General features: G+C 41.3%; 1 protein-coding gene across 4 annotated transcripts in view; it reads left to right on the top strand.

Moving 5' to 3' along the window:
- Positions 1–14,557, top strand: part of Pibf1 (progesterone immunomodulatory binding factor 1) — a 183,720-nt gene that overhangs the window by 152,193 nt on the left and 16,970 nt on the right. For 3 of the 4 annotated variants that reach the window (XM_013516628.1, XM_005374185.2, XM_005374186.2), the window contains exon 16: positions 6,738–6,822. The exons of the other annotated variant lie outside the window; for it this stretch is intronic. In XM_013516628.1, coding sequence (XP_013372082.1) covers positions 6,738–6,822 — 85 coding nt within the window. The remainder of the gene's footprint in view (positions 1–6,737; positions 6,823–14,557) is intronic. 4 annotated transcript variants of the gene reach the window in all.

Below are 14,557 nucleotides of genomic sequence, written 5' to 3'. Positions count from 1 at the left end.
AAAAAAAAAAAAAAAAAAAAAAAACATCAAAATAAGTAACAATTGATTTCTAGATTAACTAAAGTTAAAATATATATTTAGCCAGGGATGTAGCTCAGTGGCATAAGCGCCTGCCTGGCAAGCGAAAGTTCTTGAGTTCGATCCCCGGTAATGCAAAAAATGAAATAAAATAAAATAAAATATATATTTAACTGTATTCTCAATGAACATTAATTGATTACATTATAAATATGTATCAGAAACAATAGATACAATGTAATATTTTCATCATCCATTGGGCACTTGGTTTTCTTATGGAAATTGAGGGACAAACTTCAAATGGAACTTTTTCTTAGTATATGTTTATTACATTTGATTTGTTTTTTTTCTTGAGACAGGGTCTCCCTGTGTAGTCCAGGCTGGCCTTGAGCTCACTGTGGAGCCCAGGCTGGCCTCAATCTCACAGCCATCCTCCTGTCTTGGCTTCCCGAGTGCCGGGAGTACAGGCGTGCACCACGACACCTGGCGAAATTTTTTAATGTTGTGCTTACCTTATAATCTTAGAGAACCTAAATAGAGGCTTGGAAAATGTACCCCTTCCAGTTACTTTTAAATATTATTTGTATACCAATATTAGAATGAAGGTGGCTGAAACTGTTTAATGTAGACAAAAATAATAGCTAGCCGAAGGAGAAAGTTATAAAAATGAATAAATTCAACCCTAACAAAATTAAGCAGCTTATTCTTGCTTTCGTTTTGGATATTTTTGGTGGAGGGTGTTTTCTATTTTGTTTCGTTTTGGTTTGGTTTTGGGTTTTTTGTTGTTATTTCTTTGCTGTTTTTGAGGCAGGGTCTTACTAAGTAGTTTGGGGTGGTTTTGTCCTGTGTAGCCCAGGCTGGCCTCAAATTCAAAGCAGCCCTCCTGCCTCAGCCTCCCAAGTGCTGGGATTGTAGGTATATGCTGCCACACCCAGCTAGCTGCTCATTCTCTAAGAATGCAGTTTTGCAGTCAGAATTTGAACCCATGTCCATCTGCTTTCTAGTTCTCTACTGTTAACCATTGTGTTATACTGCCTTCCTGTGTTCTATTCCAGATATGGATAATTCTTCCTTAATTAATATAACTAGAGAAGTAGAATGTAGCCACCTAAATATATAACTAAAGAAGTAGAATGTAGCCAAAAAATGTAGGATAGTAGTTAAAAGTAGAGATGAGTTGATAATTGTTGAAACTGGGTGACGGATACAGGTTTGTTGTATTTTCTATCTTTAAAAATTCTGCAAGCCAGGCTTGGTGGTGCATGTCTATAATCCCTGCACTCAGGAGGCTGAGGCAGGAGGATTGCTGTAAGTTTGAGGCCAGCATGGGATACATAGTGGCTTCAAAACCAACCTAGCTGGGCGCGGTGGTGCACACCTGTAATCCCAGCACTTGAGAGGCTGAGGCAGGAGGATCTTTACAAGCTTGAGGCCAGCCTGGGCTACAAAAGTGAGCTCAAGGCCAGTGTGAACTGTATAGGGAGATCCTGTCTCAAAAAGACAGACAAAAAAAGCAACAAAGCCTGAATTGCACAGTGGGACCCTATCTCCAAAAAAAAAGAAAAAATCTGTAACAAACTTGGCTTGATTTGGTTTTTCAGTATTTTAAAAGGGAATCTAGGCTCTCTGGATAGGCTGCATGGATTCAAATCCAGCCCATGCAGCACTTAGTTTGGAATGGGGCTGGGTCAGTGAAACACGAACCTCCATTGTCCTGTGGCGCTTTCTGCAACGATAAAAGTCATCTTTGTCCACCCTGGGCAGTAGCTGCCACCTGCCATCCGAGGTTAATGTCCACTCGGAGCTAATTTTTCATTATAACTACACTCAGTTAATTTAATTATAACTGCTGTGTGACACACAGCTGTAGTGTTGAGGAGCACAGCCGTTCCCTCATCTGGGGAATCAGAGTGGCGTTAGTAGCACCTCGTGTATGTGGTTGTCCTGAGGGTGCGGTGATGGGAGTTGGATAGTGTATGAAGCTTGGTGCCCTAGCATTACATATATTCAAGAATGTTCGCTTTCATTAAGATCTTTGTGACCATTAACACATTTGTATATTTTTAATTTTTTAAAAAATAAATAAACTGGACTTGGTGGTACACATCCGTAATCCCAGCTACTCAGAGGCTGAAGCAGGAGAATTGCCAGTTCAAGTCCAGCTTGGGTAATTTCATGAATCTCTCAAAATAAAAACTAAAAACACACCTGTAATCCCAGCATTCAGGAGGCTGAGGCAGGTAGATCATCACAACTTCAAGGCCAGCCTGAACTACACAGAGAGACCCTGTCTCAAAAGAACAACAGTAGCAAAACTGCTAGAGATGTAGCTCATTTTGAGAGTGCTTACCTGGCATGTATGAGGCCTTGAGTTCAATCCCCAGCACTACAAAAACAGAAAAAAAAAACCCTGACAGATATTTCTCAGAATATGTTAGATTGGGACAAAAATTAAGACTCCCTTAATACAGACAGTAATTACAAAAGCTATAGCAACTATGGAATTAACTACCAGGATATCATACAATAAATTCATGAAATAGCATTTGTTTAGCAAACAGAATATTGGTAGTTAATTCCAACTACCAAGATATCGTACAATAAATTTATGAAATAGCATTTTTTTAGCAAACAAAATTTTGGTAGTTAATTCCATAGTTGCTATAGCTTTTGTAGTTACTGTCTGTATTAAGGGAGTCTTAATTTTTGTCCCAATCTAACATATTCTGAGAAATATCTGTCAGGGTTTTTTTGTGGGTTTTTTTTTTTTTTTTTTTCTGTTTTTTGCTCTTAATCGAAGCAGCTGCCCTGTACCGTGCTTTCCGTAGTCGGCCTGTGGCACTGACACGCTGCTGTGGCGGCACCTGCATCCACGTCTGAGACAGCGGGCTGAGAGGACGCGCAGAGCAGTCAGCTCCGCCGCCAGGTCAGACGGGACGGGAGGCCCCGGGCTCCCCGCCCTCGGCCGTGCGCACCTCCGCTTTTCACCGCTGCTCACACAGTGGATGTCGGGAGTGGAATCGTTCTGGGTTTTGAGCAGCGGCAGGCTGGCTACGATTCTCCTGGTAAACGTGTCTGTGCAACCTGCTATTAATGTGACTCTCAAGGGACAGATGTAAAAGTTAAACAAAGGAAAACATTATACAGAAAGCTTCTGGGACATCAGAGAAACTCTGTAATGTTACTTCCCCTCCACTTACCCTTTATTAATTCAAAATGTAAACATGAGATGGTCAGCCTAAAGGGTTACTAAGTTATGTTGCTTGAAAATCCCTATTTCTCTTTAGTGTTGATTCTCATTGTCAAGAATGTATCAGCTGTGAATATAAAAAGTATCACTTATGAAATAAGAGCCTTATGAAGAGCTGAATAATTTTATGCTTTTCTTAGAAAAATTAAACAGTACCACTATTCAACGCTCACCCTTTGCAAATTTAGCCATTGATACAGTATCTTCCGTTTCTACAAAAATGAGTAAATACGCACTGAAAAAACGCTACAAATGTGTTAAAAGCTGACGCTTGAGCTGACACCAGCTGTCACTGGTACCTGCTTTGAATTCCCGTGTCCTTACAGTAAGAACCTGTTCTAAAAGTGGTGTTCAGTCTGCTCTGCCACACCACGGAGACAGTCTGGTTTGATCTTTACCTCAGAACTGAAGTAAGCCCGGAAAGAGAATAATTAGCATAAATCTTCTTTCCCCGTTGTCAGTTTATTCTTAACTAGTAGTTAAAAAGGAAAAAGACTACATTGTCCAATTCACTTGCAGGGCTAAGCCAGAGTATATTGATCCAGGAAGTTAAGGAATAATATATCAGGAATATGTTTTCATATAGCAGGTGAAACAGAGCCATAAAGGTGAATTTCTAAGTAATAATTAACAGTGAGCTGAACAATTATGGGTGTAATATACCGTTCAAGATAGATGTGCTTATAAGGAGATTTGTTTTGTAGTTGTTTTATGAGTCACGCACAGAAGCTTTGTATTTGTAAAGGTAAGTTTCCACTGTTATGAAATGCGTCTTACCAAGACGGAACTTCTCTTGAGTAATTACATACGGCCTAGCAGGACAGTGAACATAATCATATTAAGTTCTGGAGCCCCACTTCTCTAACGGAGTCTCCTTCGCAGTTTGAGTACATTACAACAAAGGCTAGGATGGAAAAGTCCCCACATATTCCACTCACAGAAAAGTGGTGCACAGAGTCCGTAGGATTTGGGATGAATGGACATCTTTTAGATAGGTCACGATTGCTCGATAAGCCAATTTATCCACCCACTTTTTACTCCATTTTATTGGGGGGAGCTGTTTAAATCTACAATGTTTACTTTGTTCTTAAAAAGTTAAACTATACATGAAGCATTTCTAAAAAGCTATCTGGTTAAAATCCCGTAGGTAATTTAGCATTCCTTTCCCACTGTACTGCATACTGTAGTGGGCCGCCAGTGTGTGAAGCAGAGGGCGAGTGTGTGCATATGCACACTGCATGTGAACTCACATTCAGATGCGGCGTAGATGCGCCGCTTGTATGGGAACATAGGCACTTACGTGTTCCTTGAAAACGCTGGTTCTGTGTACCAGCTCTGCTTTAATTTTAAAGAATACTTTATCTTCAAAGTGACTCCACCTACAGGTAGATTCGAACTGGGGAGTTCCAGAAACATCTGATCTTACCGAGGACTGTGGCCGAGGGTGGCGCGTCGTTTCCGCAGCTCCTCAGCTGAGTAGGATCTCTGGCGCCTCACTCTGAAAGTCAGTTTGTTTTTCTGCTGAGCTACTTACCTTTATTGGCACGTAATTACTGTTTTCCTCTGATGCCTGTTTTTCCTCTGAGTTAGTAAGACTGCATCGCATTTATGTAGAGTTGTATGCGTACGGTGCTGTATATAGTCAGTAGCTAATTCACGCAGCCTCTGACACACGTACAGATGTGAAAGCTGAAGCTCAGTGTGTGTGTGTGTGTGTGTGCGCGGCGCTTTGTTCCACATGGCTGAGTCAGCGGCACATTTAGAAGCGGAAGTCAGGCCTGTGCCGAGGCTCCCTTCTGGAGGACGAGCTGCGATGTTTCCCGGGACAGTGCGCAGTTGCTTGGGAAGAGTAGCATGTAGGCTGTGCCTTCTTAAATCCTTGGAGTTACCAGTTCTTCTAGAATGCCTGCTAGTATTCCTTGGATTAAAAAAAAAAAAAAGACTACCTCATTGAAATAATGGATGGCTTTCCGTTTTCTTAAAGCATTAAAGAGGGGCTGGGGACTTAGCTCAGCGGCATAGCGCCTGCCTGGTAAGTATGAGCTTGTGAGTTCGATTCCCAGTACCGGAAGAAAACCAAAAAAAAAAAAAGACTTAAAGCATTAAAGATAAGATGTCTTACCTCTTCAGCAAAACAATTCTCATCAGTTTTACCCTTACAAAGTTTGCCTCAACCTTTGAGAAATTATGTCACTTTGATGTATTACTGCTTTTCTTAATTCTTGTATAGTGCTGGTTGAGTAGATTTATTCTAGTGGTGTTAGAAGAATACTTCATATAATTGTTCTAATTAATTTCTCTATTGAATAAAAAACTATGGATAATAGAAAGCAGGCCCCAAATATTTCCCTTTTGAAATATTAGTACATCCTTACTATTAGGCTCATAAAATAGCTCCTCACAGAAAACACGCCAGATCCAGCTGGGCATGGTGGCTCATCCCAGTAATCCTAGATGCTATAGAAAAGGATCACGAGTTCAAACTCAGCCTGGACAGTTTAGCAGCTTAGTAGATCCTCTCTCAAAAGTAAAAATTTTAAAAAGCTAGGAATGTAGTTCAGTGTGAAAGAACTTGATTCAGTCCTCACTATTGCAAGGAGAAAAATACTGAAAACAAAAATCATTTACCACATACTGATTCAATTACCTAACTCAATTATATATCTAGTAATTTAGTATGTGGTCATTTACACAGTGCTACTTTTAACTTTAAGGGTGTACCTGTATATATATTTAATTTGACTTCCAATATCTTGTGTTTTAATATTTTGCCCACATGCACATTCTTTTTTCTTTTAGATAAGTCCCACTCCTTCTTCATACATTTCAGGAATAAGTAGTTAACCTTAATTTGTTGTTTTGTTTTGTATTGTTTTTTGAGACAAGGTCTCTCCCTGTAGTTCAGGCTGGCCTTGCTTCATTAGGTAGCCCAGGCTGGCCTCCAACTTGAGACAGTCTTCTACCTTAGCCTCTGGAGTGCTGGGATTACAGATGTGCGCCACCACGCCCAGCTAGAAGTCAACTTCGAAACCCTGATTTTATGCCCCTAATAGACAGAAAAGTATTCTCAGAAAGCATCTTAGTTGCATTGTTGGGTGGCTAGTAAAAGAAAGTCTTCCCACTACAAAGCTTGGCTAGTCATTGAATTAAACATCACCGTGGCTGATCTGGTGTCTTTTTTTTTTTTTGGTCTTTTTGAGACGGGGTCTCACTATGCAGTTCAGGCTGGCCTTGAGCTCACTTTGTAGCCCAGGCTGGTCTCGAACTCACAATGATCCTCCTGCCTCAGCCTCCGGAGTGCTGGGATTATAGGCTTGAGCCACTACGCCCAGCTTGATCTGGTATCTTTCCTGACTACAAATTTATCTTTAATTCAAATTATTAGACTTATATTTATTCTTTTGCTATTTACTGTTAACTAAATTTACATTAACATGATCACTTTTTTAACTTGGAATTTTTTTTCCAGCAATTTAAATAAAGAAAAATCAGCTTTACTCCAGATGAAGAACCAAATGGCATTAGATTTGGAACAACTTCTAAATCATCGTGAGGTACTTCTTCCATTTTGTAATCATTTTTACCATTTTAAGTATTTTCAAAATCCATGTTGAGCCGGGCGTGGTGGTGCACGACTGTAATCCCAGCCCTCGGGAGGCTGAGGCAGCAGGATCATTGCGAGTTTGAGGCCAGCCTAGGCTACGAAGTGAGTTCAGTGCCAGCCTGAGCTGCACAGTGAGACCCTGTCTCAAAAAAGACCCAAAAAACAAAACAAAACAAAACAAAAGAAAAAGAAATAAAAAACAAAATCCATGTTGGTTTAAGATTATTTATGATTGGTTTAAGATAATTGGCTGTGTTCATTAATGACTTCTTATTTTGCATCTCACTGTGATGAACTGGAGATATACTTTATTTGTAGCATTAATTTGTATTTCTGGAATGCCCCTTCTTATTGACCAGTATTTCTGCATTATTTAATCATTATCTGATTGATCTTTTCTAAGACAGTAAATTTCTTTAGTATACCTCTCCCGTTTATGTCTCATTTTATGCTCAGTGTCCAGTATATAATATTCATGTTGAGCCTTAAAGTTCATAAACTTTTTTGTTTCTCACTAAAAATCCTTTAAAAATAATTTCCATTTTATAGAAGGAAAATGAGTTTTAAATGGGTTGCCAAAAGCCAATTAATAAAGATATATCCAATTCTTTTTTATCTTCTTCTTCTTTTTTTTTTGGTCTTTTTGAGACAGGGTCTTAGTAGGAAGTTCAGGTTGGCCTTGAACTCACTTTGTAGCCCAGGCTGACCTCAAACTCATAGTGATCCTCCTGCCTCAGCCTCCCGAGTGCTGGAATTATAGGCATGTGCCTCCAGGCCCGGCAAATATACCCAGTTCTATTTTGTCCATTTTTCTACTCATGTGCTTTAATTATACAAGATTTACTGATCATATTTGGAATTTGAGTTTTTTCTTTTTTTCTTTTTTGTTGTTGTTGTTGTTGTTACTGTTTTTGAGACAGTTTCCTGAGTTGCCCACACTGACTTCAAACTTGTGGTCCTTCTGCCTCCGTCGCCAGCGTGCTAGGGTTCCAGGTGGGAGGCGCTACACCTGGCTTGTTTTTTTTTTTTTCTTGGTTTTTGAGGGTTTTTGTTTGTTTGTTTACTTGCTTGCTTGTTTGTTTTCCTTATGGAGGGTTTTATTGTTATTTGTTGGAGGTTTTTATTTGTTTGCAGGGCTGCATATCAAACCTAGAGCCTCACAAATGTTAGACAAGTGCTGTACCACTGACTTACATCCTTACGTCTGCTTTTTTTTAATATATATTAACCACATAATGGTTAACCTCGAGCGAGCACTGCTTGGGCAGCACGTTTGTTTACATACTGACTATCCCAAACTGTTTATGGACTGCCTGTCCCAGGCGTGACCAGGTGTCATTTCAACCAGTCAGTTTTTTTTTTTTTTGAGAGAGAGTGTCTCAGTATATAGTTCAGGCTGCCTTCAACTTGCTGTGTAGCCTAGGCTGGCCTTCAAACCCGGTGATCGTCTTGCTTCAGCTTCCCAGAGTGCTGGAATGACACGCATCAGCTACCACAACCAGCTACCAGTCAATTCGTGTACTGAAATTTGGTAAAATTGTCACTTTTATATTCCCTGTTATACTGTCTGATAAAAATTAACAAAAATGTGCAATTTTTGGTAATCTTGTATTTAAATAATTGGACTGCTAAGTGGTTAAGTCATTTGTCCTTGGAAATAAGTATTTAAAAGTAGAAAAATATCTTTAAGTAGCCAGATATCTAAGTGAGTGTCATGGCCCTTCAGTTCACAAACTCAGATCTTTCTATAATTCTGGTCAAACACTGAGTTAGATGAGAACCAAGTCAGTTCCATGCTTAGGTTCAGTGTTAACTTTGTGGGGAAATTTGATTCGGTTCTTGTCCGCTTTGGTTTGCTACCGGAATTGTGAAGAGAACTAAGAACTGAAGTACTGTAGTACTGAGCTCAGTATTTTAAGAAGCTGATATGAAAGCTTTTTTCTCATGGCTTTTGGAGCTGTATTAGGGCAGCAGTAAGAACCCGTCTCACTTTTCTTGTTGCTGAGACAAAATACTAACACCCAACATTAAAGGAGGAAAGGTTGCCTGTCATGGTGACGCACACCTGTAATCCCAGCATTCAGGAGGCTGAAGCAGGAGGATCATTGCGAGTTCAAGGCCAACCTGGGCTACAAAGTGAATTCAAGACCAGCCTGAACTGCATAGCGAGACCCTGTCTCAAAAAGACAGAATAATGGTACTAATAATAAAGGAGAAAAGGGTTATTTTAGCTGCATTTTAGAAGTCTCAGTCCAGTCAGCCTGCTCTAAGGCAGAGGGCAGGCAGAGGAGAAGCAGGTCTATCTTGGTCACTTTTCTCTGGTTGCTGAGACAAAATATCTGACACCAAGAATTAAGGAAGAAAGGTTTATTTAGCTCACAGTCTGTGGAGGTTTCAGTCCACACTAGGCTGGCTCCAGGGCAGGGTGGCACATGGCAGAGGACAACTGTTCATGGCCGCAGAAGACAGCAAAGGCAACTGGAGCAAAAGGGAGGAGTGGCAGCAAGCAGCCTCTTTCCCTCCCTTATATATGCAGACTGTCCGCCCCAGGGCGGTGTAGCATTCACACCCATAATCCCAGCATTGGATCATGGATCAGTCATAACTCAAAGGGGCTGAGGATGTAGCTCAGAGGCACAGCACCTGCCTGGCAAGTGCAAGGTCGTGAGTTCAATTCCCGCTACCCGCCCCCGCAAAAAAATTCCATAACTCTAGAAACCCACCCATGACTGCTTGAGGATTTGGGGGGACGTCCAGACACAAACCATGATGAGGTCATTGTGTGGCAAGCAGAAAGCAGCAGCAGCGGCAGCAGGGCGGCCTGCCTTCCCTCTCCCTTTCTGTTCTGTGGTGGCTGCAAGCCTATTGGTTGGTGCCACCCACACCCAGGGTAGGGCTTCCATTGTCCACACCCTTAATCAACAAGTGGGGTAGGGGGATTTAGTTCAGCGTCACAGTGCCTGCCTGGCAAGCGCAATGACTCAAAGTCATGAGTTCAATTTCTGGTACCGGAGAAAAACCAAAACCAAAAAACAAACAAAACAGAAAAAAAAAAAAACAAAAACAAGTGCTCACTCTAATCCAGCCACCTTCAAAACTGCCCACCAGCTGGCACACACCTGTACTCGCAGCACTCAGGAGGCTGAAGAAGGAAGATTGCTGTGAGTTTGAGGCTAGCCTGGGCTAAAAAGTGAGTTCAAGGCCAGCCTGAACTGCATAGCGAGACCCTGTCTCAAAAAGACAAAAAATAAATAAATAAATAAAGCTGCCCACCTGTGACCACACGAGGCTTTGGGAGGACATCTAGACAAAGCCATAACAAAACCCCTCTTAGTGGGGTAGCTCAGTGGCACAGCGCTTGCCTGGCAAGCATGACATCATGAGTTCGTTTCCCGGTACCGGAAAAAAAAAAAGAAAACGAAACCCCTCTTAGAAAGCCAGTCCAAGCTGGGCTTGATGGTGTACACCTGTAATCCCAGGAGTCGGAGGCTGAGACAGGAGGATTACCTCGAGTTCGAGGCCAACATGGACTCCATAGTGGTTCAAGACCAGCCTGGACCCATTGCATGGCACAGGGATTTAGCTTGAGCCCAAAGCATCTTCTTTTTGTAAAAAGATTCTGTGAGGGACTGGGGATTTAGCTCAGCGGCACAGTGCCTGCCTGGCAAGCTTGAGGTTGTAAGTTCAATTCCCGGTACCGGAAAAAAACCAAAAAAAAAAAAAAGATTCTGTGAGGATAAAGTAGGTTTCTAGGTTTGGCAGTGGCTGTGCTGGTCAGTTTTCTGTCACTGTAACACATACTTGAGATCACTTAGAGAAGGCTCTGTTTTCTGGAGGGTGCTTCACTATGTGTGTTGTTTTGTTTTCAGTACTGAGCAGTGAGCCAGGACCTCTGCACCAAGTTGCATCCCTACTCTGTTTCATTTTGAGACAAGGCCCCTAAGTCCCTGAGTTGCCGGGCTGGGCACAAGGGGTGTGCCGTGTCACCCCCTTTAAGCAAAGCCCTGTCTTGGCTCGCAGTGAAGATGTTTGAACCCATGATCATCTGGCCCTACTGCTGGCCCTGCAGCAGATCAGCCACCCATGGTGAGACTACGCAGCTGAGGGCCTGGCGCGCCCCAGGACCTGGAGACCTGACCATTCCCGGTAGTGCCAGCCTGGGCACCCAGCCTCTGTAACACAGGAACCCTTGGGGTTCACATGTCCAGACTCCAGCAGGCAGTAAGAATTTAAGGCGTTGCAGTGGAATCAATATTTTCCAGTGGAAAGATATATGGTAGGTAGAGTTCTGAGGAATATTTGCTTTGTTTTCGTAGTACTGGGAATTGAACCCATGGCCTTTGAACTGGGCTACAGCCCTAGCTCTCTTTGCATGTTTCAGTCTCGTGGCAGGGACTCTCTGAATGACTAAGTTGCCCACTCACACTTTCATTCTTCCTGCCTCAGCCTCCCAGATGTACACCACCACACCCAGATAGGAAAATATGAATTTGAAATAGCCATGTAATAAATGAATAATGTACATTACAGAAACATAAAAGAACTGTCATCTTGTCTCAGTATTCGTGTAGTGGCATTCTGGGAAAGATGGCCAGCTAGGTTGATGTCATGCCTTGTGCTGTATGTACATGTATTCATGTTCAGCTCTGTCCTTAAAATGAAGGCTGGAATTACCTTAGTGTTCCTTCTGTCACCTGCACCATGAAATGCGGTGGAAAAATCTAGCAGACAGGCAAGATTTGAATTCATATTGCAGCCCTGCTACTTAACAGCTTCGGATTCTTGGGGTAATAATTTCATCCCTGTAAACTAAAGGTGATGTTTACTTTGAAGGATTGGGGTGTAGTAAAGCTGGTGTGTAACAGTAACTCAACACATGTGTTCCCTTTCCTCCCTTCCTTCTGCTTCAAGCGTCATTAAAGCCAGGCATGGTGTACTGCGTATGCCTGCAATCTCAGCACTTAGGAGGCTGTGTGAAAAAAATTTTTTATTCACTCTGATAATACCATCTTAACTAGGAAAAGCACCAAATTCTCCATACACCCTAGAACAATTTCACAGTAGCCACTGGGAAGTCGTGTTCGGAGCATGTGTCTAAAACAGCTACCCCTAAAGCCCAGGACGTGATGGTTGTAGGACTGGGTGTGTGACGTATGAGACCTCTGCTTCTGAGACTTGCGGGGTGTGCTCTTCTCTCGTTGGGTGTTTCCGGCAGTAACCTCTCAGGACCCGCAGCCACTTCTGTGACTCTGTAACCAGAATTAGCCGACTTCCCCCTGCTCACTCCCTACACTGTGCAAGGCCCCAGACTTGCCTAGATGCTGGCCTGATTCCCGTTGTCCAAGATAACCAGCTTCTTACGGCAGTGCATGTCACTTAACGAAAAGAAAACAGTGAACCCTGCAGTTAGCCAGGTTTCTCAAGTGAAGTCACAGTGTAATTATCATTCTTTTATGGTATGCTTATGTTCCCGGATTCTAGCTCATATGTTCTTCGTGATTTCTCGGAAGATTTCAGGGACATTTCAGCATCCCAGTACCCCTTAGGCAATCCACTTCATAAAGGGTTCCAACAAATTGCATATTTCTAGGTGTACGTCACTCTTTTAAATTTATAGTTAACTGTTTTTGAAATTTTCTTAAAAATACCTTTTTGCATTTCTTACACACCTATGACTAAAAAAAAAATAAACAACTGCTGAATGGAAAAGTTAATCTTTCCTTAAATGAAAATATTATTTTTCAGATTTTAATTACATTTCTCATCAGTAATGGTGCTCTTTAGGCAAAACACTTTTTTTTTTTAAAAGCTGGAAGGTGGTTAGCTCAGTGGTAGAACTAATGTGTACGACCTGGGTTCATTTCCAGCAGGAAAAATATTAAAAATAAAAATTTTAAAAAATTCTTTTTTTTATTTGCCAATATAATGAATGTTTTAAAGAAAGACAGTTTTAGGTGGGCTTGGTGGTGCATGCCTGTAATCCCAGCACTCAGGACGCTGAGACAGGAGGATTACTGCAAGTTTTTTTTTTTTTTTAGTTTGGGTTTATTTGTTTATTTGTTTGTTTGTTTGAGACAGAGCCTTACTCTAATTCAGGATAGCTCTGAACTCAAGGCAGTCTTCCTGCCTCTGCTTCGATTACGGACATGTACCACCATGCCCAGCTGATCCCTGCAAGTTTGAGGCTAGCCTGGGCTGCATAGGAGGACCCTGCCTCACAAATAAATAAATAAATGCCCTTTATCAAAAAAAAAAAAAAAAAAGGCAGGAAGCAACGAGGGTGGAGAGGCTGGCAGATAACTGTGGTAGTGAAAAATCTAAAACACACGTATATAATATGTCACGTTAACCTATAAGGTTGTAGAATGCTTATTTTTTCACCAGGTGTCATCCCAACACTTGGGAGCCTGAGGCAGGAGGATCACTGCAAGTTCAAGCCCAGTCTGGGCTACATAGCAACACCCTGTCTGCAAAAATCAAAAAATAATGCCTTTTAAATTTTTTCTGTATAAAGGTGTGTGAGTAAAATTATCTTGAATTTTTTTTTTTTTTTTTTTTTTTTTTTTTTTTTTTTTTTTTTTGGTTTTTCTCTGGTACCGGGAACCGAACTCACGACCTTGCGCTTGCCAGGCAGGCGCTTTGCCGCTGAGCTAAATCCCCAGCCCCTATCTTGAATTTTTAAAGCGTCTTTCTACCAAAGTGTTTAAAATGCTTTCAGATCAATTATGTTATACTCAGGGAACAATTATACATCGCTTTCAACCAAATGTATCCGAGAATAAGGATTCAGAGAAAAGCTTTAAATTATCCCTTCACACTGAGAACAGTGACCTTTGCTTGTGCCATCTAATAATCAAGAGATTAGGCTTTCCCCCCAAAATAGATACTTTACAGCAAATTAGTAAATAATAAAAATGTTTAATATGTATAGCTTAGGGCCAGAGATGTAGCTCAGCAGCACAGCCCCTGCCTGGCAAGCGCAAGGCCCTGAGTTCAGTTCCCAGTACCAAAACAAAAAAAATATTTATAGCTTAGCTGAGGCTTCAGGTCAGAGGTAGGACATTTGCATAGCATGCATGAGGCCCTTGATTTGATCCCCAGCATTGCTTTGTTAAAAATCTTTTTTATATCTTCACAGTTTTCTTTGCACAGTATTTACTAATTTTATTTTGCATCCGTCTTCCAGTATTATATATATTACTCTTCTTAGACTGAGTTCACAGAAGCGGCAGCTTAATCTCAGAGTTCTGCGGAATATTAACTTACCTCAGTTGTGAGTTATATAAAAAACACTTATGTTTCCTTTTGTTACTTTTATTTTATTTGGTACCAGGAGTCAAACTCACGACCTGATGCTTGCAGGGCAAGCGCTGTGCCGCTGAGCTGTCTCCCCAGCCCTTGGATTTCTTTTAGAGTGTATTCTGTAGACCATAAAGTTTATACAGACTTGTATAGAACCTGATAGAACTAGGTCAGAATTGTTTTGGCTTCCTAAAGTATTAAGCCTTCTTCTTTAATCTTTTTATCTTCTTTAAAACTACAAATGCCTTTGTTACATCCTGCAAGTGTCTTGTGTGAAGCAATCTAATATCTCATCATAAAAATATTTTATCTGTGTGTATATATCCCCTTTTATCTTTTTTATCACATTTTTGTATCTATTGTGTGTCATAGAGATCTGTCAC

The sequence above is a fragment of the Chinchilla lanigera genome, unplaced genomic scaffold (assembly GCF_000276665.1).
Source record: "Chinchilla lanigera isolate Chin_1 unplaced genomic scaffold, ChiLan1.0 scaffold00003, whole genome shotgun sequence".
Classification (NCBI taxonomy): Eukaryota; Metazoa; Chordata; class Mammalia; order Rodentia; family Chinchillidae; genus Chinchilla; species Chinchilla lanigera.
Note: the sequence above shows the minus strand (reverse complement) of the source record. Positions and strands in the feature narration are given on the sequence as shown.